General features: G+C 47.7%; 1 protein-coding gene across 3 annotated transcripts; it reads left to right on the top strand.

The window, feature by feature from the left end:
- Positions 1 to 967: 967 nt before the first annotated feature.
- GPR20 (G protein-coupled receptor 20) lies at positions 968 to 25730 on the top strand. 3 transcript variants are annotated; one of them, XM_064445422.1, is made up of 2 exons: positions 968 to 1108; positions 24366 to 25730. In XM_064445422.1, exon 2 carries the CDS (start codon positions 24387 to 24389, stop codon positions 25446 to 25448), a length of 1062 nt encoding a protein of 353 aa, XP_064301492.1. In that variant the 5' UTR covers positions 968 to 1108; positions 24366 to 24386; the 3' UTR covers positions 25449 to 25730. The 3 variants fall into 3 exon arrangements, with proteins under 3 accessions (XP_064301492.1, XP_064301493.1, XP_009504152.1); XM_064445423.1 differs by having other exon boundaries at positions 24370 to 25730; XM_009505857.2 differs by lacking the exon at positions 968 to 1108 and adding an exon at positions 14320 to 14821.
- The last annotated feature ends 944 nt before the right edge of the window (positions 25731 to 26674 follow it).

Here is a 26674-nt window from a genome sequence, read left to right on the forward strand (position 1 = left end):
CCCTAAACATAGGTGTGATTAATCTGCTGTGGATAATTCAGCATTAATGAGCACAGTAGCAGGTTCCAGTTTCTGCTGGTGTTCTCCAAATCCCTCACAAGCACTAACCCTGTGCATGCCCCAAAAACATGTCCATGCACACATCCGCTGCCCAGTGGGTGCACAGAACTAGGGGATTAATGTACACATCACACAGCAAAAATCCCAGGATGAAATTAAAGCCTTAGCCTGACACAGCAGGGTCTCCACAGGAGACGAGTACTCTCCAACCGTACAAGGGTCCAGGGAGAGGTGAGTTATTCAGGTGCTTGAACCTGAATACTAAGTTCTGCAACCTCTGTAAGCCTGTAAAAGGCTGACCCTTCTGTATATACAGGCATATTCAGGTGCACACTCATCTACAACTGCACGGCCCATGGAACCCATGTCTTTAAGGCCTTTCTTTGTGATGGTGAATGAACACAAATTAGCATCTCCTGTTCCCTTAGAGACAGACGCTGGCCCTGGCCTGGGCACAGAGGCAGCACAACTGGGCAGCTGTGTCCATGTGGCCTTGTGTAGGGGCACTAGGCTTCCCTCGGGCCCTCAACGTTCCATCTCCCCTTGAACCAGCACCCAGGTGCAAACAACCACCAAATGTGGGGGAAGGCAGGGCTTGTGCTCCTGCCCGGGGCATTGGTGCAGGTGGGAAGGCAGCTCTCTGTGCAGATGTGAGGGTCAGGCCTCCAACATACCAATGTCCAGGTGATGATCTATAGCCAGGGTCAACGTGGGCTCCATAATCTCCCTTTCTTTCAGCATTATCCCCTAAAATCTCTCACTGCTGGCTGCCTACATCACAAAAACTCATCTCCAGCTCATCCTCACTCCTCTTCCTTTCCGACCCCTCCCCTTCACCCTGAAGACATCCTTTTACCAAAACGAGCTGTGGAGGCTAGAAAAGATACTGACGTCAATGTAAAAGTAAACCAAGGCAGTCTGGTTCCTGTATCATCACTGCGCCGGGCTGAGCGCTGGGGAGCGAGCGCTCGGTTGCTCACGGTTGCTCGGTCAAGGAATCTGGGAGCGAGCTCAGGGACCAGCAGCTGAGCTTTCTCATTCAGGCTGCGTAAGTACCGGCTGCAGCATGCTTCAAGCTGGGAGAGGCGGGCAGGCAGCGAGGCGGGGAGAGGGAGGAAGCTGCACCAGCTGCAGCTCAGGAAGGCAGCGTGCTCTGGTCCTGGCTGGGCTGAGAGTTTGGAGGCATGCAGGCAGGGGTGGGAGTCCTTGCAAGCCGGGTCAAGAGCGAAGCACATGGGTTTGGATGCGGTTTGGCTCCACACAGGTGGGAACAGCACTGGAGAGGAGCGTCCCCTGTGCTGGGTGCTGCAAGGGTAGAGGAGGGTCAGGGAGTTTAGGGCTGATGCAATGGAAGAGAACACCTCATTGAGGGAAATGTGGGTGTTTCTAGATACTGAACTGGTCCCTTTGGGTGCCAAAGTATATTTGTGCTGGTCCATTATCTCAGTCAGTGACGTGCATGTGGGGACACACGCATGTCTCTACGTATCAAGCAGACTGCAGGCAGAGCTATCTGAGGAATTCTGTATGAAAAATTGACTGTTTCTGGTATACCTCCATATACTGACAACCTCTGTCAAGTCCAAGTACATATACATGTACACATCCTGCAAGTGTCCCTGTATAGGGATGCAAGGCTAGATTCAAGGCTTTTAGACTCAGGCCATGAAAAAGTGGTCTGAGTGGGCTCAAAATGAACTGTATAATATAGGGTTAGGAAGCAGAAAACTTTCCCCAGGGAAATGGTATGGAAATGCCCTTACTTTGGGCACTGTGTGGATGAGGGAAGTGACCGGCACAGAGCTGGGGTGGGTGAGAGGCATGAATGGCCCTGCTAGCTCTTTCGGCAAGTCGCTGCCAGCTGAGACATGTCCAGCCACAGTATATCATATAGAGTATCTCCTGTCGTTTACACAAACTATACTCAGTGGTAGAGTGTGATGAATTGGCAATGTGGCTCTTCAGACTCGTTTCAGCTGTGTTTTGGTAACATGAGGCGCCTTTTCTTCTAACATTTCTCACACACCAGGGCCAATTTCTCTTCTTCAGCAAAAAGCCAGCCTGTTTCCTGAAATGGCATCTCCTTCAGCAAAGCTAAAACTCCCCCCATTGAGAAATAAAAGACAGTGGGCATACAAGTTTACTCCCTATTATGTGAGCGTGACAGTCCCAGTTGAAAACCAGTGGGGCAAATGCTTCTGTCACCCATGATTAGATGCAATGCTGCATCTCAGCTCACTCTGTGAATCCCTCCCTGAGTGGAGGAAAGCTGGGCAGCCATGGAAAAAAGGAGGCAGACTTACCTACCACCTCCATGATAACATCTAGCATCTACTGGCACAAGTGAGGACAGGATCCTGCCATCGATGGGAAACTCTTTACTAAGAAACTTTTCTATCATCTCCTTTGTGCACAGAAATCTCTGCCAACCCACAACTGGAAAGCAAATTTTCTTCTGCCACCCTCCTTTCTTACAAGAACACGTAGCAAGTTAGCAATGCAATTGAGCAGTTACTTTATTAATCAATTGATTTCAGCGCATTTTGCTTAACTCTGCTCAAGCCTCATTCCCCGTCTCCCGAGTGTGTTGAGATAAAATACAGACAGGGAGCCATTTCTTCCCTTCCCACAGAGCATAAAGGCTCCAAAATCACCCTACAAGTCTTCTTTCCCCCTTGAAGAAGGAGGCAAAGGCCAAGGAAGGAATTGTACATGAAACATCTTTCACAGCACGTTCTCCTGAAGGCAGAGCAAGCAGAACGGGGGAGGCTGCTGAACAGAGCAATAAATCCCTCCATGCGCACGTACAACACCGCCACAGCTCTGCTCCCCCTTACATGCATCATGCCCTGGGGATGACGTGGTTCCCAGGGATACAGGCTGTCCTGCCCTTATGTCCCCTTTCAGAGGGGAAGACCGAGTCCTGCACTCCACCTTGTCAGAAGTGCTGTGGGATTTTGGCTGTCTGCATTTTAACAGGTTAGAGACACATAAACAGGGATGTTTAGCAGGCAGGTGTTCAAAACGTTCAGGGAAACCTCACCCTTTAAGGAGATGCGAGTCCTGGCATCTAAAAACAGAGATATCCAAATTCCTGAGCCCTTTTTAAAGTGGGAGCCAGAAATCCCCCATGGGAGTAATGCTCTAACAAACACACAAAGCGCACATTGTTTGGACTTTCCTTTGCACCATGGACTGTTATAGCAGGTTTCTATAAATGCCCAGTTGCTATTTTTAGGGGGATGTGAGACAATTATTACTTAAATGTGCATGTTAGCAAACCTCCTGTGACATCTAAGGTAAAGTCTACAGCCCCTTCTGAGGATTTGCTGCTTCTTAGCAAGCCTTTCTGTAAATATTGTGCTTCTTGCTCTCTCTTTTACCTCTCCTCCAGTTTTCATATTTGCATTTTAATTTGTAGCTTTTAGCTGTAGATTTTCTCCTGCTCAAAACAACTGGTTAAGGGTAGCTGAGCAAATCCTACTGACAGCTTAGCAGAGAAACACTTGCCATCCAGTAAGTCCTAGAGAGGTACAGCACAGTCCAGCTAAGAATGACAAAGTCCAGAGACAGAAATGTTTGTGCTGAGGTGAAGGGTGAATGAGGAAAATAGCAAAATTAAGCCCAGGGCCAAAGCAAAATGAATCAATGAAGCTGTATGGGCCAGATGGGACTAGGCTGAGCTGGCTGTGACACCCAAAGAAATTATATCACCCATCAGGATGACACTAACCAGGGATGTTACTGTTCAGACTCAGCATGGTATTTACTGGGATCAATACGCCATTGGTGTATAGACACAGAGGAACTGAATTTTTTATTACCCCTTATGCACAATCCATAAAAGATATGCACCTCATCTACCACAGCCTCGAAAGCACCACTTAGAACCATTATCACACAACAGAAAGGATGACTTATTCTACATTGGTGCAAAAAGGTTTACTGACGATTGTCCCATCTTCTTCATGGCTTCAGCCACCTTCTCTACAAATACCCACAAAAAAGATGGGGCTCTGGGAAATGCTCCTGAGGCTAATAAACGTGGTATATGGCTCCTGGTGTGGTGGTCCAGTAGACAGCTCCCCATCCTCGCATAAACTGAGGTTACCAGCCCTCTCTATGGGACACCTGGAGAGATGGATTTGGGTCTCTCTGGGGAGCCGCCCCATAGTGAAGCCATCACAAGTAGACTTTGGCCTCGGGGATGGGGTTGGGGATGCTGTGGGTGTTGGACGAAATTCTGTTTTATCCAGAGCTACAAGAGGCTGGAAAGACCTACATTAGAGTAGATTGATCGCTGCTGCAGGTAGGCATTAGCAAGAGGAAATGGCACCGAGCTCTGAGCACGCAGACTCGCACAGAGACCACAGCAGGCTTTTGTAACCCACCAGGGTCCTCTCGGAATGCCAAATCCAGGACATAGTAAAGTGGCTACCAAGAAGGATGTTGTAAAGTGGCTACCAAAAAGGATGTTGTAAAGTGGGTACCTGGGCACAGCAGGAGAGGACACCGAGACAGGCTCAGCAGGGTGACCAACTTCTTGCATGATGCAAAAAAAGATGTTTCTAGCATTCAGGTGCAGAGGACAGGAGATTGCTGGTGGATGGCTTACATGGCAGGGTGGTGGGCACAGGCCTCTACCACGCAAAACCAGTACTGTACAACCAGCCCCTCCACCCCGTGGGGTGTAGGAGCACTGTCTTGCTGGTCTGGCTGCTCTCCAGGAGCTGGCCAACGGGCAGTGCAAACTGCACACACAGAGCACGCCTTGCCCTATAACCAGCCCAGCCTGACTTGTCATTACCCATCTCACCAAGGAGGCCAAAGCATTAGCAGGCTTATTAACTGGGTGTAATGTCATCCTCAGCCCGAGGGTCCTCTTCTGGAAGGATGTAGAGAGAAAGCTGTGTTGTCATGTTCAGTCTCACCTTCTCGGCACTTGCAGAGTTGAAGTCCCCCAGCAGCCAGGCTGGCTCCTTTTCCCTTAGTTGAATATGCCAAGCAATACATCTTTGAGAAAACTCCAGGCTGCCAAGCTGTGTTACAATGTCTCCAGCTACTCATTATGCAGATAAATTGATTGTCATTAGAGTGATGAAGTAACTCAACAAATAAACTCTCAGGAACAAGGCAGCCCAATTTTTCATACACCAGCCTCAAGGCTTCCTGCTGCTTTGATCAAACACAGAGAAAATTGCCTCCAGGCTGCACTGGTGTTAGAGACACAAACTTGTGAGGGCTGGAGCAGGACAGTGAGGGACAGAGATCTATAATACACCAACAATCCCACATTTGTGCACTGTTGTGCAAGGCAGGTTGAGCAGATACTTTCCAAACAGGTCCAGGGCTGAGTTGTGGAGCTGGATTGCACAGGGCAGGATTGCACAAGGGAAACATGCCCAGGGAAACATGCTGCCCCCAAGCTATCCCTTCTCCCACCACCCACAAAAGGGTTTCACAATGGTGGGAGTAGTGCATAGGCATTTCCCACCCCTGTCTCTGCCATGCAGATTCAGGTCAGCAGCACAAAGCTGTCACATCCCACTGCTGCATGAAGCCACCATAAAGTTCACTCCAACCAGCAGCTGCCTCAGAGGATACCCAGGACTGAAATAGCCAGGGGCAGACACCAGGAATCAGAGTCACTGGCAGGAGAGGGAAAGGAAGGGGAGTTTTGCTGCCTGGCCCCTGCCTAGATTAGGTCTGTCTCATACCAGGGCTGTTCATCTCCCACTCACAACAGTATTAATTTCACCCAGAGAATCAGAGCCTCTAAGACACTAGCAGTAATAAATCCCAGTGGTATGATTCCTCATGAGCAGCTTACCTAAGAAATCGCATGATTATTTTAAATGCGCTGATTTATTAATACACTCAGGATGGCTCAAGCCACTAGTTCTTGCCCAAGGGAGTTCAGCAGTGGAGCTCAGCATCTTGACTCACAGTGTTGGGACTGATATATGACTAGCTGTGATCAGATGGCATATCTAAAAATACAGAGCCTGTGGTTTATTTTTCTTGGAAAATGGAAAGACACCCAAAGAAGCAGAGCCCAGTTTAGCAATCCCAGCAGGCTGGATTTTTGCTTTAAAGAAGCCAGCAGAATTTGCCCAAAAGAAGGTGCCATTTAGGTTGTGTTACAGACATGGGATTAACCTGTGACTCTAGCACCATGGGGGGATCCTCCAGCTGCCCCAGCTGCTGCTGTGGCTCTAACTCTGTATTACAGAGAGCACGGATGCTGATTGTACATCCTTGCCCTAGGAGACACGAGCAATGGGATTCCTCTGACTCAAAGGAGGTCTCTACACTGGGACCACCGGGAAGTGGGCTGGTCATTAAGTACACACCAGAACTAATGCACTAAGCCCTGCAAGATGAACCCGCCTTGCACCATTCCCAGGGAAGCTGCCGCAGATATCTCTGGACCTGTTATCAGGTCTGTCTTCAGTCGTCTCCTCTCTAGACTAAACAAGCCCAGTTCTGCTGGTCTCTCCGGTGGGTCATGTTTGCTGGACCTCAGCTCATTCCCACTGCTTTGGTTTGGGCCTTTTCCAAGGCAGACACACATGCCCCTTTTATTAGCCCATTTAACACTATTTATTACATCTAATAGTGCTTTTGTAGGAAAAAATCCCTCCAGACAACACAAAGGGCATGTCAAATGGCACCTTGCAGCACCTCCTGACATAACACAGACTGAAGCTATTGGTAATAAGATGAAGCCACGGAGAGGAATGATTCAGCAGTGGCAATTTGAGCTTTTGCTCCTGATGATAAATTTGCTTTGAGGCCATAAACACAAACTGGAATAGGGCCTTGGTCTTCCCTCCATCATGCCATCCATTGCCTATACCTCAATGTGTTCAAGGCCTCCTTGATAACCAATGGAGACAATCTGTTCCCGTCCATAACCTCACAGCAGGCAGAGAAAATATTCCCCAGGGTTTCTGAACTGTTGTGTTTCCACCTGACTCGGGTCCACAGCAGGTTCCCTCTGCCCCATGTGAAAGACAAAGGGGTCCACAATCCTATAGAAAAATCAAGCACCACCATCACAAACAGTGCCTGCTGGATTCTGCTGCCCACCCATTTGTCTTCAAGAGAAAGCTGATTATTCTGGCATTGCAATTTCCAGTAGAAACCCCTTTAAATCACACATGTGAATCCTTCCTTCCCTTCCTGAAAAATTCCCAGGGCATTTCTGCATCTTGTGCTTAGAGGGGTCATTTCAACAATAGGGAAACTGAGGCACATCCCCAGAAAGTGGTTTTTTTGTCCCAGATGAGGCCCCTCACACAGAACTTGCCATGGGAGCAGGAACCGCCTGCAGGGACAGGAGCTGTAATTCCAAACAGCTGAAAACACAAAGGAAAACACCCCCTCCAAAATAACAGGCAAAAATTCTCAGCAAATGTGCCAGCCTCTTCCAGAGGCAGCAATTTTAGGAATCACTTGTAACCAGGCAGCAGCAGCAGCAGCAGCAGCAGCATGGTTGTGAAAGGTTTTTTCTCCCCAAATGGGGCCCTTTCTTTTCTTCCTGTTCCTATAGGATTTTTCATCATTGTGGCATTTCCTACGATAATCCATCAGATTTATGCTGCCCTGTTCCAGATCAGAGCATCGCCAAGCTCTGTGCATGTCTAACAAAAGACAGTCCTGCCCTGAGCCATTTGAAATCTCGACAAACTAGGCGAACAAAGGGGACGGGAGAGAAGGGGTAGCGTGTTTGCGGAGAAAAAGCAGGGAGAGGATGTCTTTTGCTAAAGCCATTTGAGGAGCGTGGGTCCAAAGACCAGATTTTTTGAGCTGCAGGTGTTCTTCCTCCCGGGCTAGATTGCTCATACAGCAAAGGACCCCGGCCATTGACCAGACGGCCCTGGGAGCACCACACTGCCCCTTGCCAGGTTTGTGTTCACTGCTAAGTCAGAGCAGGTGGAGGTACCAGACTGGTCCCCTAAGGTCCCCACCACTTCCTTGCCATGTGTTTGTGAATGTACCTTCTGTCCCCTGCAGCCTCGTAGGGCTCAGCACACCTTGCATTCAAGGTTTTCTGGCTCAGCCCTGCCACATTGTGCTTCCCACCTCCCCAAATGCAAGAGCAGAGGACTGAGAGCTGCCTGGGAGCTCTCTCGACCACCCCCAAGCCACATCCCAGTGCAGCCATGCCAAGAGTCCTGCCAGTTCCTGCTTTGCAGCCCTCGAGCCAGAACTGGGCAAGAGCACTTCAGGGCATGGTTTAGGAGACATGGTAGTGTTGGGTTGATGGTTGGCATTGATGATCCTAGAGGTCTTTTCCAACCTTAATGATTCTATGATTCTATGCTCTGCCTCGCTCTGACCTACCCGGGGCACGTGTGCCCAAGCGATGCCAAAGCCCTGGCTGCTTGCGTAGCTTTCCCCTCTAAGCACCAGTGTCCCTATGTGCCCAGTGACAAAAAAATCCAGCAGGAAATACTTTGCTGGGAATGGGGAGAGCTCTGCGGTGAGGTTGTGACATTGGACGTTTTGTTCTTGGCAATTAGCTCCTGAAACTTTGAAAAAATATCAAGAAAAGAACAAGAGGTGGCTGCTGGCCAGAGCGGGGTTGGGGGCCCAGAAAGGTCAGAGCAGGACCCTGCAAGGGATCCCAACATGGGTTGCATCACAAGGGGCAGCTGAGACACAACATGCCTTGTTGGGTGGCCAAAGGGTATCTGTGTCACATTTTGTTTGTGCCTTGACTGAGGAACCTTGTCAGAAACCTCACTGTTGTGAGAGCTGTGGTAAAACGGGCAGACTGGGATGGAGAGAGGGATCCTGATGCACCCCCGCAGGGACAGGGCACATCCAACTTCACACCTCTCATCATGCAAGAACCAGAGACAGGCAGGACCAATGCACTCCAAACCAGTCACCCAGAAGAGACCTCAGGGTCGCCCAGAGGAGCAGCTTGCTCTTTGTGTCCTGCAGACATCTTCATTTTTCTTCCAGCTCAGCAGGTCCGTCAGCAAAAATGCCATGGCCTGAGGAGAGAAATGGAGGGGGAGGCAATGGTCAGAAAAGTCAAATCCCAAATATGCAGCAGGCAGGCAGGAAACTGGCCCTTGCACACTTTTTCCCCCGTGCCTGACTCACCCAACAGGAGCCATGACCACCATTTGGGAACCACTTGTCTTTTCCTGTTCCTCATCAAATGGACAGATCACAGCTGGATCCCATCAGCATAGGCCCCCATACGGCAACTGTCTGATCTCCCTCCTTGTATAAACATGCAGATGTGGAGCCTTTTCAGAGGCAGGGCCACATGCTAATGGTAGCTTCTGCAGTCCTCTGAGGACAGTGAGTGACAGCCCACCAAGCGCTGGGAAGCACCTGTGATCTCGAGCAGTTGGCAGGGGATGCCGACAGCTCTCTGCTGAGCTTATGTCAGGTAGGTGCAGCTGCCTCTGGTCCCTGCTAACATGCCATCACAGAGGCAGCTGGACCATCTTTTATGGCTCACCACAGCTTCTGTTGCCCATACTGAGAGTCAGGCAATCAGCCCTGGGGTTGTTGAACGTGAGCAGGGTCAGTGGGCCAAGCCCTCCTTCTCCAGGAAGGAGCAGCTCATGTTTCTTTGCCTCTTTGGTGTTTCTGCCCCAGCATTGCAGGAGAGGGATGAAGATTCTGTCTAGGGTTCAGTGCAGAGGGCTCTGATCTTTCCCTACAGCCCCTCCAGCTACCACCCTAGGCGTAGCCATCATGAATGCTGCAGGGTTCAGATCCCAAAGGAGTCTCCGTTCTCCCAGACGTCCCAGCATGGCATACCTGGATAACCATGAGAACAGCAGAGAATGACCTCTCAATAGGCCAGCAGCTGAATCCCCCCCCAGCAGGGCTGAGTGAGGGACAAGGAACAACCCCCAGCCCTGATCCCCTGTGAACTCCATCTTCCCTGTAGACCATGTTGTGGCCACCCAAGCCTCTCTCTCTGCCACAGGCTTGCTGCACCCACCTGAATTCCAGTATCCCTGCAGAGACCAATTTTGACTCCACTTGAGTTAATGGAGGGTCAAATCCAGCCCTTGAGCTCCTTCCCATGCCTTGTGGACACAAGGCCTCCCACCCTTGTGCCTCACTGGCAAGGACATTGCCACCCACAGCACGAGCAGGACTCAAGCTGGATGCAGGACAAAGAGTTAGGGGTTTTCCCTGGTCCTTTTCAGCTCCACCAAATCAGAATAGCTACAAGTTGTTCCCACTAAATATCAGCTTCTTTCCCTTCTCACTGTTGGCAGGGGGCTGTAAATATTAGGGCAGGTGATTTCATTCATCAGGCAGCACCTGCCAGATCCCTGCTCGGCTCCATTACAGTCTGCAGCAGGGCTGGGACAGAAGCCAGTGTTTTGTTCCTCATCCTTTGACAATGTTCCCATACTGCTGCCCAAGGCTTTCCTTCCAGGGAATGGCAATGTTTGTCCCATCCATTAATGATAAGGAAATGTGATGGGATTGAAGCACAAGCCCCTTTGCGAGGGAAATTCCTACACATCTGGGGAGACTTTCAGTGTCCAAAGATTTCCCCCTAAACCAAATGCCATGTGGTGCTTTCCTGGCAGTTGTCCTCTGTAAAAGGTGACTCCTAGAAGGTGGTCCACTGCAGCAACTTCTCCACCTTGGACCACCTGTGACAACATACCCAGTTCCCTGGGTCAGTTCTGAATCTGATTCACAGCGTCCCACGATAGCCCTGGACACTGTAGAGAACCAAATATTTAGGCCTCACGGGCAGTGCGTATCATAGGGACATACATTAATGTTTTCCAGCATTTATTAGGGCCTGGGGATCTTCTAGGGCAGATTTACTAGAAGGAAGAGTAGTTGGGGAGGGTAAAATGGATGTGGACTCTCCTTCATGCTATTAACTTTATCTGCCATGGCAAAGGGTTTACTCACCTGGCAGGGAGCAGAGTCCATCTACTGTTGTTTCTCCATCAAGCCTGTATCTACACCAGCTGTGCAACCTGCAACCTCCAATGTTTGTTGGAGGGAAAGTGGAGGAATGTTCAGTGGAGGTGGCCTATGGGCATGTGAGTTCACTTTCTCTGAAGTAGCTGATAAAAAAGGTTTCCCAGACAGCTCAGTGAAGATCCTATCCTTTGGTGTCCACCGTGCTGTCATGACCATGGGTGAACACTCTTCAACTTTCTGAGCTCTGATTCCTTTGGGTTTCGGTCCAATACCTTCTGAGTAGCAGCTCTCCTCTGCCACTGAAGAAGAGAATGCATTTTTGAGAATCTGTTCTGAGTAACAGAGCCTAAATTCAACTTCCCTAAAAAAAAAAAAAAGCAGGCACATTCAGACACCAGATTCACATTTGAGTCCTTACAGAGCTGGTCAACAGAGACATCTTCAAAGATGATCCAGCCATGTGCCTTAAGTCCACCTCAGCAGTGCAATAGTTTGTTACGCTGTGCCCAATCTCAATCTCTTCCCCTGCAGCAGGGGACGAACAGACAGTCAACATCCCTTTTTAGGGCCACAGAAATGATCAGAGGGCTGGAGCACCTCTCCTATGAAGAAAGGCTGAAAGAAAGAGTTGGGGTTGTTCAGCCTAGAGAAAAGAAGGGTCCGGGGACACATTATTGCAACCTTTCAGTACTTAAAGGGGGCTTACAAGAAAGGTGGGACAGACTATTTAGTAGGTCCTGTTGCCATAGGACGAGGGGTAACGGTTTTAAACTGATAGATTCAGACTAGGTCTAAGGAAGAAGTTTTTTATGATGAGGGTGATGACCAGGTTGCCCAGAGAGGTGGTAGCTGCCCCATTCCTGGAAACATTCAAGGTCAGGTTGGACGGGGATCTGAGCAACCTGGTCTAGGTGAAGATGTCCATTCTCATTGCAGGAAGGTTGGATTAGATGATCTTTAAAGGTCCTTTCCAACCCAAACTATTCTATGGTTCTATGATTTCTGAACAGGTTTAGGACAGTATACCCTTCTGACAAAAACTGAGAAGACATCTCCCCAGGGTGGTGCATGGCAGACTTCTGACAACCTCCTTCAGAGCTATCTGGCCTCCTGCTTTGCTACTCTGTGCCACAGAAGACTTATAAATGGAGCCCTTTCCCACCCCTATTTTACATGGCACAGTTAAGGGATTGCTAGGAAATATTATGGGCCAGTAGCAACTTTCCCTGCCGTAACTATTATTCCTTCTCCTACGTGCTAATTTGGCTGAGTCAATACCTTCTTCCACCTACAATCTGAAGACGTTCACTGCAATATTTAATACTGTTGCATATTCAGCGAACAAGCTTGAAAATTTTCCACTTACTAAAGCTTCGCTTCTTTTTCTTCCTTCCCCCCTCCCTCTGGGAGGGTGATAAATGACTGAAAATCAAGAGATGATAGAAGCTCTTCATTAATCAGCTATGGTTGCAACTCCTCCTGAAGTCGAGTGTGGGAACCGCGTCTGGGACAAAGCGTGGCCCTGAGCCCGGATGTGCCTTCTCCACCTTAACAGCAGCATCTGCTTCCCAATATGGCATGCTCTGCAATGTCTCAGGCACAACTTGAAACTTTGCAGCTGTTGCCACTCCAAGTCTAGCTTTAAATCCAGCAAGGAGGGAGAGGCTGGGATAGCGGGGGAGTGCAGGGCACTCATTATCTGTGCACAGGGATGGGAACAAAGCTCACGTGCATCTTGCGGAAACACAAAACCAAGCCAGTCCTCACATAGGAAGGGCTGGGCAGTCCCAGAGCAGAGAATAGGTATCAATATCTCACCCTGGAGAAAATTCTCCTCTTCCTTTCAGTCCTGCATTTGTAACTCCAGAGAGCTATTTCCTGAGTACAAAAGTTTTGTTGACAGTCTGCGGAAACTTAAGCATTTGCCACCATAGGCAATAAGAATGATAGGGTCCAAGTTCATCCACCCTGCCCAACGTTGGACTATAGGTGGTGTCTTCTCTTTTGTTCTGCCCCCTGTTCAGCTTTCAAGATGGAAGGAATTGAAGGCAAGATTATTACCCAGACAGGACTCATGGAGGCCTTCCAATCGCACTTGCTTTCCAAGTCATAGGAAGTGAAAAGCAGATGAGAGCCCAGGCACGTGCCTGAGCTGGAGGTCAGTTGTGAAAGGCTGGATGCCTGGATCAGGGGACACATAAAGTCAAGGAGGATGTTCCTGAAATTGGGGGAAGAATCTGCCCCTCAATGTGAGGAAACTCAAAATAGAAAATCAATAAAATAACCAGACAAAAAAGATCAGCTCAGTCTTCCTGGGAAAGATCCAAAGCTGAAAAACTAATTCTAGAAAATGAGGTCAACCTTCTCTAATAACCATAGCTACTGTTTGTGCTCCAGTGAGACATGCATGTGTGGAGTTTACCTCTCCTCTATTTATGGATTTGGCCTCTTGACCTGGAATTCAATGCCTCTCAGCTGATCCTGTTGTGTTGTGACGGGCCATATCTGCATGTTTATTGCATTGGCACCAGTGTTGTCTTTATCTAAAGGGTGAGGGAAAAGAGCAGTCCGGAGCTGACAATAAAATCCAGCATCCATCCTCCCTGTCCTTCTAAACAATTACATTTGATGCAACTTCTCACTTCATTTTTTTTCTGCGTTTTTTCCCAGAAGGGACATAAAGCTACTGTAAGCCCTCCTGTGCAAGCCCCACAAAATATGGCAATTTTTTGTACCCAGTTTTGAGCAGGAAGTATCCCTTCATGAGGTGGGACTTTGGGGGATTTAGGAGATTTGAGTGCTTACAGCACTGGTCAGCAGAGACATCTTGGAAGCTGATCTGGCCATGTGCTTTATACCCATCTCATCAATTGGATAGTTCATTATGCTTTGCCCTATCTCAATATCTTCTCATGCAGCCAAAGGTGAAGGGATACTTAAATCCCCACTCTGAGAGGGACCTGATACCCACAACAACCCTACTACCCGTAGGGAGTGGCTGTGTGAGGATGGAGGAACATGTTGGGGGGGCTCCTTGGTGGAACCTCAGACTCTATTTCCACCCTCAACTCACCTACACTCAGTCACTTCAGCCCAGTCCTTGGACAGATCTTACAAACCCCTCTCATAAATGACTGCAGCCAGAGTGTCTCCAAAGCGTGCAGGGTCCGGACAGCTGGGTTGGTTCAAAGCATGTCACAGGCTTTGAGGCATTCGGTCCAGCACCTTCCTGTGACTGCCAGGCATGCTTCTCTCTAATCCCGGTTCATATCAGGAAGATGAAAAGAGAGGTATTTTCCTCTTGTGTCACACGGTGGTGGCTCGGTGGCATTGTGGTGGCCTTGAGCTGGTGAGTTCTCAGCAAGGAGAGTTTGTTCCCACAGAGACACAGGAAAATCGACCTGGGGAGGGGACAAGAGCGGGACAGCAACATCAGTTTTAGTTTACTAGAGATGTTCAGGCATTAGCACCATGAGGAAAGCTGGAGCCCTCTTTAGCATTTCCAGCACTTCATAAATTTCAGAGATTTAAGGCAAGGAGCCAGATGTTTGGGGAGAAATTCTGAACGCTAAAGACAAGTGGAAATTTTTTTTTTTTGGTAGTGTGTATTTTTTCCCATTAGTTGCAAGGCTATATTTAGAAGAGAGGGGGAGAGAGAGAGAGAGAGAGCGAGAGAGAGATTAGGCATTTCTTCATATTCTGTAGTCACTCCAGTTGTTCTGCTTGTAAGAACAGATGTCTCTTTCCTGGGGTGATAGCATTCAGGTCCACGAGGAAATTTTCTTACCGGCAGGTCCTCTAACATAGAAAGGAGATCGGGCCAGAGGTAAGTCAGTCCATTGTGGAGGAATATACTCCAGGCACCGCTGCAGTGAATGCTTTGGGATATTGCTTAGAGAGAAGTGGGGGGGTGGGGGCATGGGATTGGAGAGGTGACAGTGTGGGGGGCAGGAGGGAATTGCTGGAAACTGGACACCAAGCCTGGAGTGGAAAGCATGGCCATTGCAGCAGGGAGCCCTGGCAGGGATGGCAGTGGAGAGGGTCCTGCACCGAACACATGGAAAAGCAGCTTGGGAAGCCCCTGGCTCTGCCCCTGCGGCAGGTGTGGAAGTTCATCAGGAGGTGCCCAACCGGGAGAGCCAGGCTGCACCGGTGACTGCGAGGGGCTGTGAGGGGCTTTCTCTGCCGTGCGCTTCTCTGCTTTCGGGTTCTGGAGCAGGGCTGTATTAACTGATTGCTTCCCAAGGACATGGGGGCTGGTGTGTGAAGGTACTGGCTTTCTCCCATTGAGAAGTATTATGCCAACTCTTGTGAGGAATGGGATGATGCCTTGTTTGTATCTGTATATTCCCAAGCATAATTAAATTTGGGGGGAAGTGCATTCAGGGAGGCTTTGGAAGCCAGGAGAGGAGATGGTGCACTGCCTGGCACAGGGTCGGCTGCAACTGTGGATGTTTTACTTCTTGTGAGCTCAGCTTTAGGAAAGATGCTGTTTTCTTTCTCTGAATCCTCTTGCTGCGTCAGTCTAAGGAGAAACAGAACCTTTCCAAGGTCTTTAACCAGGTCCCTTCAGAAATGCTCCCTCCTTTCATAGCAACACATTCGTCAACAGCTCAAAGTTTTTTGCAGGTTATCCTGGTTAATCCAAAATTTGCAAAACCCTGAAGGCACTGTAGGGCCTGTCTGCACAGCAGTGTGTCATATGTGCCTAGCAAAGGTAACCAGAGATACCAGTCTCCCAAAGGGTTAAGATCTGGTTATCCAGTAGGATGCCTCAGAAAATGCTCCCTGATCAGGTCTCCCATCTTTCTGCATTCCCCAGGCCAAGCCCAGGCATAGCTCTGTGCCTTAGTTTCTCCCCACACCCCAGAAAGCAGCACAAGCCTGCTGGGCTGCAGATCTGTATCCATGGTGGGCTGGTCTGCTGCTTATGGCACACCTGACGCCTCTCCCCAGTGCATTGCCCCTTGGTCCCTACCTGCATTTGTGTCAGCTCCGTTCCCTGTGCTCCCTGGGTTGTGAGCATTGTCTCTCCTGTCCTGCATCCCTGGGCCATGCAGGACCCCAGGTATCCAGGTATATACCAGGTATATATATAAACCACAAAGCCCTGTTCACAGAATCACAGAATCACAGAATGGTAGGGGTTGGAAGGGACTGCTGGAGATCATCTTGTCCAACCCCCTGCGTGAGCAGGCACACCCAGAGCAGGGGCACAGGAACGCGTCCAGGTGGGTTATGAATGTCTCCAGGGAAGGGACTCCACAGCCTCCCTGCGCAGCCTGTTCCACTGCTCTGGCACCCTTGAAGCACCCTTTTGCTGCTCTTCCCCCACTGTCCTTCTCAGGCTTCTTGCCAAGGGACAGAGCAAGCAGGCAGCTGAAGGCAGAAAGAGGGAAAAGTGCTTAAAGATTGCTAAATTTGTAATTAAAACATTTCCTTTTCAAAAGCAAGCAGCAATGGACAGGCCAGAATTTGCTCAGTTTAATCTCCCGCAATGTTTTTGCACTTGCCTTTTAAGCTCCTGTATGTGCCTATATGGTAATTTTCACTGCAGGGTTCTCCTTGTACACAGCCACAACAGCTTTTGTTCCAAATTGGCATTTCTAGCACTTTGTCCCAGGCACCCTTGAAATGCTAGATGGATTAGTGTAATCCCAATAACATCAAACACATTTCTCTTGTACTGTTACAACCTCCCAAGGAGACAGGCACAAATCCATCTCTCCTGGCTGGATCTATAAAACTCCAAATCCACTTGTTTCTTTCCAGATTTAGCTTTTTTTAAAAAAATGTAAACCCTCTTGGAAATAAATTTCCCCCAAAATATGTGCTTTCCCCTCACATTTTACTGGTCTACAAAGGACAGAGAGGGATACATGCAGGAAGTCATGCCCTGATTTCTCTTACAGTATCAGAGCTAGAAAGACAGCATCTACTGCAGAGATGTCACTCCATGCTCCCTCATGACAGATGGCACTTGGCCTTCTAAATGCTAACAATGTGATTTACAGAACATTCACCAAGACAATATTTCTCTCCCTCCAAGGCCAAGATCTGGTAATGCAGAAAAGAGGGACATGAAAAATACAACAGTATCAAGAAGGCATTGTGGAAGTCTAAATGTTTCAGGAGGAACTTTTCAATACAGTGTGGTATAAACAAGCAAGTGGAGGTTTAAAGCTTTTGTTAGCACTTCTAAGGTGACCAGTAGTAGCAAGCCTCATCCAAGATGTGCCGAAGGACCCATGGGTGCCCACCACTGCTGGGTGCACTTTTGCAGGTCTGGAGAGGCAATGTATCTACAATCCGACTTCTTTGCTTGTAGATATACATTTGGACCCCTTCTTCCAAAGGCTGAGGCATTACTGGTGCAAACGGGCATAGAGGAGGTATAAGGTCATAAGAAATCTGTCATTGCATTTATTTCTGGCTCTCTGTATCTTTGGGAGCTTCATTCCATATTATCCATGCACATTCAGGACAGGGCTGGGGCAGGACCATGCAGATCTTTCCAGGTTTTAAATAGGTTGTCTCCAGGGTGTTCAGGACTGGTGATCTGTCACCTGGTTTTAAGCAGCAGATTCAAGCCTAGATGCAAAGAGTGGCCACCTGGGCCAAGCCTAGTGGCCTCCCTCTCATCTGTGTCACTTTGCTCCATGAAGAAGAGGAACGTAGTTCAGACAGTTGTGCTCTCCCTCTTCTAACTGGCAGTGATCCCTCACAGCCCAGGATGACCTGTTGGATTGATCATTGCTTGGACACCCACAGGCTATTGCTTGTTCCACACTGAACCAGGTGGCTAGGTCTCTCACACACATAGCCTCTGATTTTGGCCTTAGGCTTGCTGGGGAGCATGGGCTCCACCCATGTGCACACATAGCATTGAACACAGCGTGGTGGGTGGAGCTCAGATCACAACTCACAGCAGTACCCATCGCCAGTCCCCAGCAGGGTCTTGGAGAGGAAAGACCATGTAGGCTAGCTGGGCACATCAGGCAGGAGACAAATGACTCAACAGCCCATCAGCAACACAAGCCCAACAACCAATATTTCATTAGCTTCCACACATCCTTAGGCTGTGATTGCTTAAATGGCTTGAAGGAGACAGCCCCTGGCCATGCCTGGGACTGGACATCCACAAAGTCGGTAGGGAGCTGTGAATCCCTCTTGCTGTTGTGCAAAGTGAGTTCACACCTTTCCCCTTCCGCACAAAGGCTACAATTCAGCCCATGACCATTCAAACCATTGTACAAGGTAGGAGTTGCTGGCCATCGCGCTCTTTATAGCACCCAGGCAAACATGCCGTGTCTGAACAATGCGTACACCAGGTAACCAGCTATCATCTATCCTCAGGCTGGTTCTTCATAAGGAAGATATGGTTTAGTGTAAATGTGAAATTATTTCACTTCAGGCAATGCTGTCTCTTTGCAAAGAAGCTATCCAGCCCTGTTTGCAGTGTTTCAATGCCAAAGCAATTGTGAATTTGCAGGGAATAAGACCTAAATTAAAGGATGTATGGTGGACAGTGCTAGCAAACTCCTTGCAGCTTTATATTAGAGAAAACCAGGATTGTGCTCAGTGTCTATTTATGTGTTTGTCAGCTCTGATTTTCTCCATCCTCCTAAAGTTTTTCATTTTGTTGACTAAATTCAACCAAAATTTGGCAGAAGGGAAAGATCACCTCAATTTTCAGGAAATTAGGCAGCAAAGAGAGGAGAAAGTCAAACAAGTGTCGGAGCCAAGGGAAGAGCTGGAACGTGAGTGTTCATTAAGGCAGCCAAGTGTCCACATGGGAAAAAGTTATAATAAGCATCTCAACCAGGGCAAAGCATTTATCCAGCCCTGCGAGCCACAGCAAGGCATGAAACTGTAAGAAAGCAGGTGTCATTTAATCTGACACTCACAGAACTATGTGGGTTTTGTCTCCAAAACACCTTTTATTTCCACAGCATTGGAGGGGAAAGAATAATCCAGCTCTGGACTGGGTTTGACCATTTCCAACAGTAACTCCCCAGCAGTTGAGTGTTTCACACACTCTGTCCAGCCGTCCTCAGACCTGGAGGCTTCTAGGAGACATCAATGCCTAGGAATCAAGTGAGAGCAGAGATCTGATGCCCGCAGTTATGGTATCTTCCCCACCCTGGGAATAGCCTCATTTCTGCTTCAGGGTGGGATCTTTCTCCTTTCTCCTCCTTTCTCCTAATGGAAAGAACATTAGTTCTTTCTCACAGCCTGAGGGTTGGATGGGCACCATCTTTTCCCTTTCAGCAGCTGGATTCATTCCCTTTCTCTCCCTTTCTCCCTCATTTCCCACTGTCAGCAAACCCAACCTCCTCAGGCTGAACATGAGGCATACAGAACGAGCTCTACCATGTATAGGGCAAGGACCTCGACATGCACAAAAACACCATATTTGGCCAGTTTGAGCCAGAGTTGAGTGAGAGCTTGCCAGAAGGAGAATCATACAATTTAAACTGAAAGAGAGTGAGTTTAACCCTTCATTTATAAATACAATGATAAATCACCCAGGAAACTTTAAACACAGAAAGGCTGCAAAACTAAACACATGCCACTGCCATCCCAGGCAGCAGAGTAATACTAGCAGGCAGGACAGGGTAAGGGAGATGGGGGGATGATAGAGGAGCCAGGTTGCCATATCAGATGTTCTGATTCAGGACATGGAGATGAGAAAAGCTGAAATTGTTTATATTCAATAACACTCACTCTTCACTTGTTAATGTCCTTTTCATCTTTCTGATCCTAGTGCAGGGCTTTCTTGTTCTCTGTCACTGGGCTTGCAGGCAGAGATCCTATCTGCACACACCAATAAATAACCCTTTTGGAGAGTGGTTAGAACAAAGCTCACTTGCCTGACCCACCTTTTCTTTTGTATCCTTTTACTTGAATTGTTGAGCCAGATCCAAAATTCCCCCAGGTCAAGGAAGCAAACCCCATTGACTTCAGCAAGTGGAGGGTGAGGCTTAAGGCTGACACGGACCTAAAAGTTGGGTGGAAAGAAACACAGGATGGTCAAGGATATCCTCGTGGAGCAGACGTAGCACTGAGCTACCCATGCTAAAAGAACAAGTGTGATGGCAAGCAGCAAGCGAGAGAGGGAAGAGGCTGCAGGACCTGGTTTCAGCACGGTGACCATCTGTTTCCTATTTGGCCCAAGAATGATGGAATCAGTTGTGTCACACAACAATAAGAAGGTATTTCAGAGCAAGTCCCCCTCTCCCAGTACTGAGCAGGGACATTTATCAGAACAAAGGAAATCAGGTCAACCTCCAGTCTCTGTGCTTCCCCTTATCCCATTTCTACCCAGGTGCCTGCTGTACTTTTAAGGAAATGCTACCCACAGTCTCACAGCCAGACAGACAGAAATCCAGCCTGAGAGGTATAATATAACAGCATAGGCAAACTGGCGCAGTCAGGCAGTGCTCAGAAGGATGCATGTTTACCCATCTTGGGCTTTGCAGACTGCCAGCTCCAGGAAAGAGGGATTGCATGGAAATCTAGGGGGCTGAGAGATTAATTAGGCATGAGGAAGGCTAAGCTCCAAACTCTGAAGATTTTAGTAAAGGGGTTAGCACAGGGGCTAAGCAAAGGTGATGGTGGTTCCTGTAGCCCTGCATGAGATCATGCCATAGCTGCAAGCAATAAATAGTGCAAAACATAGCAAAATAAAGGTCTGCAGAGGCTGCAAAGCTTCTCATGTATTTAACCATGACCCCCACTAACTGCTATATGCTACCACTCCATGGTGATGAGTAGCTGAACTGACTCACTTTAACACCTACATGAGTATTTCTGATGGCAGAGAGACCTGGTTGGTGTTATTTTTTGACTGGGGGAGGGTAGAATTGGAAATCTTTGGAAATATTTGCTTTTCCTCAGATGCGAGGTCATGCTGCCTTTCTGTGCCTTGTTCAGCCTGCTGCAAAATGGGGCAACGTACCTTTGTCAAGTGCTTGGAGACCCACAATGGAAAAATACTTAGTAGCTGTTAACCAGGGGTTTGGTCCAACTCCTTACCATTAAAAGCACTCAGAGGAATGCTATTTCTTTGCCAGTCCAGCTCCCTGTCCCTTCTGCTTTTGATCCATGAGATGAGGGCTGTCCCACAAAGACAGGAAAAGGCCACTCACCCCAAAATCCATCAGTAACAATTTGATTAGAGGAAGACTTTTCCCACTGCAGCCCAAGAGGCAGCTTTTCCACAGCCTGTCAGTGAGGAAATCTTCAGAAGTACTTAAATTTATTTCATGTAGATGCTTGGATTTTGAGTTCAGACAGGGCAGCGATGGAGTGGGAAGAGTCAGAAGCTCTAATTTAGCTCCTCTGATGTATGTTCAATCTGGCAGACAAAATGCTGCTTGTTTTTTAGCTGTTTACTATATCTGGAATTTATTTCACTGCCCATGGGGTTCAGTGGAAGAGATGACTATATAAGCCATCACACCATATATGCTGATGATTTCAATTTCTGTGTATGGACAGTACTCATAGGGGTTCCTTTTCTGTTAGTTTCTAAATTGCCCTACATACCTCAGTAGCATTGTGAGGATGAGGAACACTTGAATGGATTTTGAGTTACTGATTTCACTTTCCACAGTGTTCCTCTTGACAGCATCTGCAAAGAGAAATCTGGGAGCAGATCCAGGCATCTGCTCATTTCAGTTTGTTTTAGTAATTAAAGTGAAACAAACAGAGCAGATCAGATGGTGAGAATCATTAGAAAATGGGCCAGCATTCTGCATCCTCCCCATGCAACTTTCTCAGGTGCCAGACTTTGCAACTTCACTCCCTTCAGCCAGTCTTGGGTCCAGTTTTTCCTGTTATTCACTGACAGCATGCTTGGCACAAAATGTAAAGAGACAAGACCCTCCCCCAGGAGTCTGCAGGCTCAATCAGACCCAGACAAAATAATGTGAACATGTTGCTACTTTGGCTGCCACCAGAGTTCAGTGCAGGGTGAGGTACTCTGGTCATTCCTATAACAGAAGATGTTCCAACATCCGGTTGCTGCTGGAGATGGCCTAAGTGCAAAAGTGGACAGAAGTTAGGATTGTTCCTCTTTGCCCGGCAGTTCTGTGGGACATTACAGGTGGTCTGACCCCAGGCTTCAGGATTTCAGTCCTGCAGCATCATCTGATAATGGGTTTGATTTCAGGAGGGCTTTATGGTTGAGTGCCAGCCATTCCAATGGACAACCCAACTACTTGGCTACCTAAACAGAAAAAAATGCCATTTGATTATAAATATCCTTCCAAGTTCAAGGATATTGAAACCCCTTTTTTTCTTTCACACCACTTCCATAGACTAGATGAGAGGCAAGAAGAAACTAGAGCAATCACCAGACTGTGGGTCAACAGACCTAAGCTCCATCATGATGACAATGTCATGGAAATTCTCAAGAATTTCCAGAGGGAGCTTCACACCAAGTCTTCTAAATTCTCAGTCAAGTTGCACATGAGCCAGCAATGCACCCTTGTGAGAAAGAAGGTCAACAGCCTCCTGCGTTGCCTTAGGAGGAGCATTGTCAGCAGGCTGAAGGAGGTGATCCTTCCCCTCTGCTCAGCACTAGTGAGACACATCAGGAGTGCTATGCCCAGCAAATGCACAGAAACTTGGGAATCTTTTCTCCTAAATCTCAGTTCTCCAGCTCTTTATCCCCAGGAGCTGGAAGCTTTCTGTTTTTGTCAGGAGGTGTGCAGGTAGCTTGAGAGTTACGGCTAGCAGGGATTTGTAGGTCATTAGCCCAACAAGCAAGCTTTTAGTGGCTGGGTAGGAAAAGGTTTTGGCACTTACTAGGCAGGCTTAGAAGTGCTGTGATGCTCTCTGGACCCAGTTAGGACTGTCCCTGCAAAACATTTGCTTTTGGCCAGCAGGAACATTCCTGAGGATCCACTTTTCACTGGAAGGCTTCTGACCTAGGTAGCTTCCTCTTCTGCCACCTACATGGCCACCAACAGCTTGGAGCATCTCACTTCAGTCCATCCTTCCAATCCTCATAAGCAGGAAAAAGGATTAGTGCAGGGGAAAATCCAGCTGCCAGAAGATGGGGTGTGCTTGGGGGAGTAGATATGCAGACCCCCTTAGCTATTCAAGCCTCCCTCATTGAGACACACAACCCAGGTACACTGTGGTTCCTGTGAGCACCGGAAGATGTGTTTGCAGCTCCTTGTCTCCTAGCCCTTCCTCACTTGGCTCTTTGGTAGCACGGATTTCAAATCCTCATAACTCAAGTCTTTCAGCATCATTCTCTGCTGATTCAAGCTGATTTTTTTAACCTCAAAGTCCTGCTCAGCCGCTTTGAGATATTCCAGACATTTTTCAACCATTTATTTTTATTGAAACCAGCCAAGACTCTGTATATATTGGGCTTTTTTTTATCTTTTTAATATACAAATCAGTTTAAAATAGTGTGTAAGTCAGGAATGATTTGCAAATTAAACTGTCAAACCCTGGCAGGAGTAGCGGCTGACACCCTTGGTTTGAAATCTCCCGGCTGCTGTTGCTGTGAGTGCAGATCTCTAGAAGATGCCACACACAATCTGCTTGTGCTTTCCTGGAAAATTCAGCCATCCTTTGATTTTAGGGAAATCTTACAGTTCCTGAAAATGCTGCTACATGTAATTCTCTAATGGGATCACCTGGTCAAGGGAAGGGATGTGATATTTTAGGAAGCAGATGCTAAGGCTATGGTTGTGCCAATAGGTTGGGCAAACATCATCTGGCTGCCAGCACTATCCTGCTCCCATGGCAGGGCAGGAAGAGCCTCCAGTCAGGAGGAAGCTGCTCCAGTGGAGGAAGGGCTTAAAAAATAAGCACCATATTCAGGAAACAAGACTTGGTAGGTGCTTCATATTGTCCCAACCCTCCTTGTCACAGGAAAAAATGGCCTGTGCCCTCCATGAGCATCAATGCACCCTGCCTAGACTCAGAAACCCTATCTATTTCTCTGGGCCATTTGCCATGTGGCTGGCTCAAACATGACCATGTGTAAGTCGCCCGACTTTGCCTTCTCCTTTGGTCCCCTTGGCATAGTTCACTTCTCTGTTCTTGCTCAGGCCTTAAAACCACTTTTGCACAGAGCAGAGGAAGAGAAATTTGAAGCGGAGATTGTGTGTCTTCTCCAAAACATGCATCTGTAACCACTGGAAGAGAGTAATTACAAACCCAGGTATTTTTCTAGCAATCATTGGTAATCCCATACTGACAGATGAGACACTCTTGAGAGTACAGCAATATATATAACTACTGATGTAAAAATATGTTGGTTAAAATGTTTTTAGGTGACAATATTTTGAGCCATAAGGAACACTGACATACCCATTGATATAATTCTGTTTCTTTTCTTCCAGATAGCTGGAAAGTCAGTGACCATGCCGACCTCCTCCACACAACTCCCAGCCCTTGACTCTATCAACTCCACCCAGCAACCCAACGCCAGCACCTACTTGTTCTCCAAGTTCATCCACCCCGACAAAGAACTGTACACAGATTTTTACAGCCTGTGGATTGCCCTGCTGGTAGTCAATGCCATCATTTTCCTAGTGGGTGTTGTGCTGAACAGCTTGGCACTGTACGTCTTCTGCTTCCGTACCAAGACAAAAACCACCTCTGTTATTTACACCATTAACTTGATTGTTACTGATCTCTTGGTGGGCTTTTCCTTGCCTGTCCGGATCATCATGTTCTATAGTGCAGGGGACTGTCTGAATTGTTCCTTGGTTCATATCTTTGGCTACTTTGTCAACATGTACTGCAGCATCCTCTTCTTGACATGCATCTGTGTTGACCGCTATCTGGCAATCGTACAGGTGGAGGCCTCACGTAAATGGAGGAACCCCACCTGTGCCAAGGGGATCTGTGTCTTCATTTGGATCTTTGCCACTGTGGTGACTTTCTCCATCCTGACCATGGCAATACAGTTTGCTGCATGTTGTCTCTCCAAGATTCTGGTCCTGATGGTCTGCGAGTACTTCTTCCCCCTCATCATAATTATCTTCTTCACCACCAGGATTATGTGTGCTCTGTCCAAGCCCAGCCTCATGCACCAGAGCCGGGAGAGGAGAATGAGGGCTGTGCAACTCCTTATCACCGTCCTCATCATCTTCATGATCTGCTTCACTCCTTTTCACGTGCGACAGGTAGCAATCTCCATCAACCCAGACATGCCCCATGGTGTCAGCCTCCTTGTCTACCATGTGACAGTGACTCTGAGTAGCCTCAACAGCTGCATGGACCCCATTGTCTACTGCTTTGTCACCAATAATTTTCAGTCAACCATGAAAAATATCTTCAGGAAAACCGAGACAGAGCAAACCAGTGTGGACATCCTGGGTATGAACAAGAACTCCAAGGGCTCCAATGCAATCATTGCCTTCTCAAACACAATAGGAAGCCCTGTGAGCTTGCCATCACCAACCAGTGTTCAGATATAACCCACACCTGATGGGACACGCTGCAGTAAGCCAGTGTAATGATGCTGGGATATTGCTAACATGCACAGTACTATTGTCTTTGACCTCTTTGATTTTTAGGCTGAGGTTCAGAATGACAGTAGTGGAATTTATTCCTTAAAAATATGTGGTCTTTTTGGAAAAATGGAACTTGCAGTGCTGTTATTACCAATACAAAAGAGAGTCTATCAATTACTGTTCCCAACAGGGAAGTTTTCATTGTATTTTAATACAGACATTTTGCTAGCAACAAATTCTTTACTGTGGTTTTCTTTTCATGTTTGACATCATAATGCACACTCCTAGGATAACTTAGAAAGCAGGAAATCTCTATTTTCTATGAAAGCTTTTGGGTCTTGGGCATGTACTTAGGAGTAAGGGAAAAGAGGGATGTTTCCAGAGCTATCCCCTACAAAGATTTTAGATGCCAATGGAGTCAAAAGAAAGTATTCCAGCCCACCTGTCACTAGTAACTACTCATTTGTTTCTGAAAAAGTCTTAAACTTCTCAGGGAAGAGAAGTCGAGCAGTAAAGTCTCCTCTCACTATATCAGCTATTATAAAAAGATACATGGGGGTGTATATGTTTTCATACACATTTCCTGGGCTTGGGGAGAGGTTAAGGACATGTTCCACCTTCATTTGGATCACTAAATCCCCTAAACTGCACGAGCATACAAAAAACCTGTGAAAAAGATCATGCTTTCCAGCAAACTCTGCTGTTCTGCTCTCTATCCCTGAAGAACAGCCAAGATGAAAAGCAGAAACAGACTATGATGCTATACTACTCTCGTTTGATTTTTCTTCCTGGCATATTGTGAAATCAGGGTTTGCTGTCCTAATTCCCACTATCAGTCCATCCACTCAATCACTTAAATGCTGATGCTTCCAAGGTCAGAAAAAGAATCCATCTCAGGCATCCAAGTTAAAATTCACCCCAGTATGAAGTCACTAGGATGATTTAAGACCCATGTTTAAAAGGTATGAGAGGCTAAGAATGAAAGAAAATTCTCTCCACAATGGTGGGTATATGTTTTATATTACACTGTACCAATTAAGCAATGCAAGTACAAAAAAGTATCCTAGGGAAACAGCAAAACCTGCAGCATGAACAGCAATAACTGTTGTTACTGCTCCACGTCTCCTCACTCATATGCCTATTGCCCCTCCAGCTGGAAGGCTACTATGACTTCATCAAGTCAAGGGAAC

Source organism: Phalacrocorax carbo, chromosome 2, assembly GCF_963921805.1.
Source record: "Phalacrocorax carbo chromosome 2, bPhaCar2.1, whole genome shotgun sequence".
Classification (NCBI taxonomy): Eukaryota; Metazoa; Chordata; class Aves; order Suliformes; family Phalacrocoracidae; genus Phalacrocorax; species Phalacrocorax carbo.

Coding starts and splice junctions, on each gene's coding strand:
- GPR20 (XM_064445422.1), top strand. CDS start 24,387: ATGCCGACCTCCTCCACACAACTCCCAGCCCTTGACTCTATCAACTCC.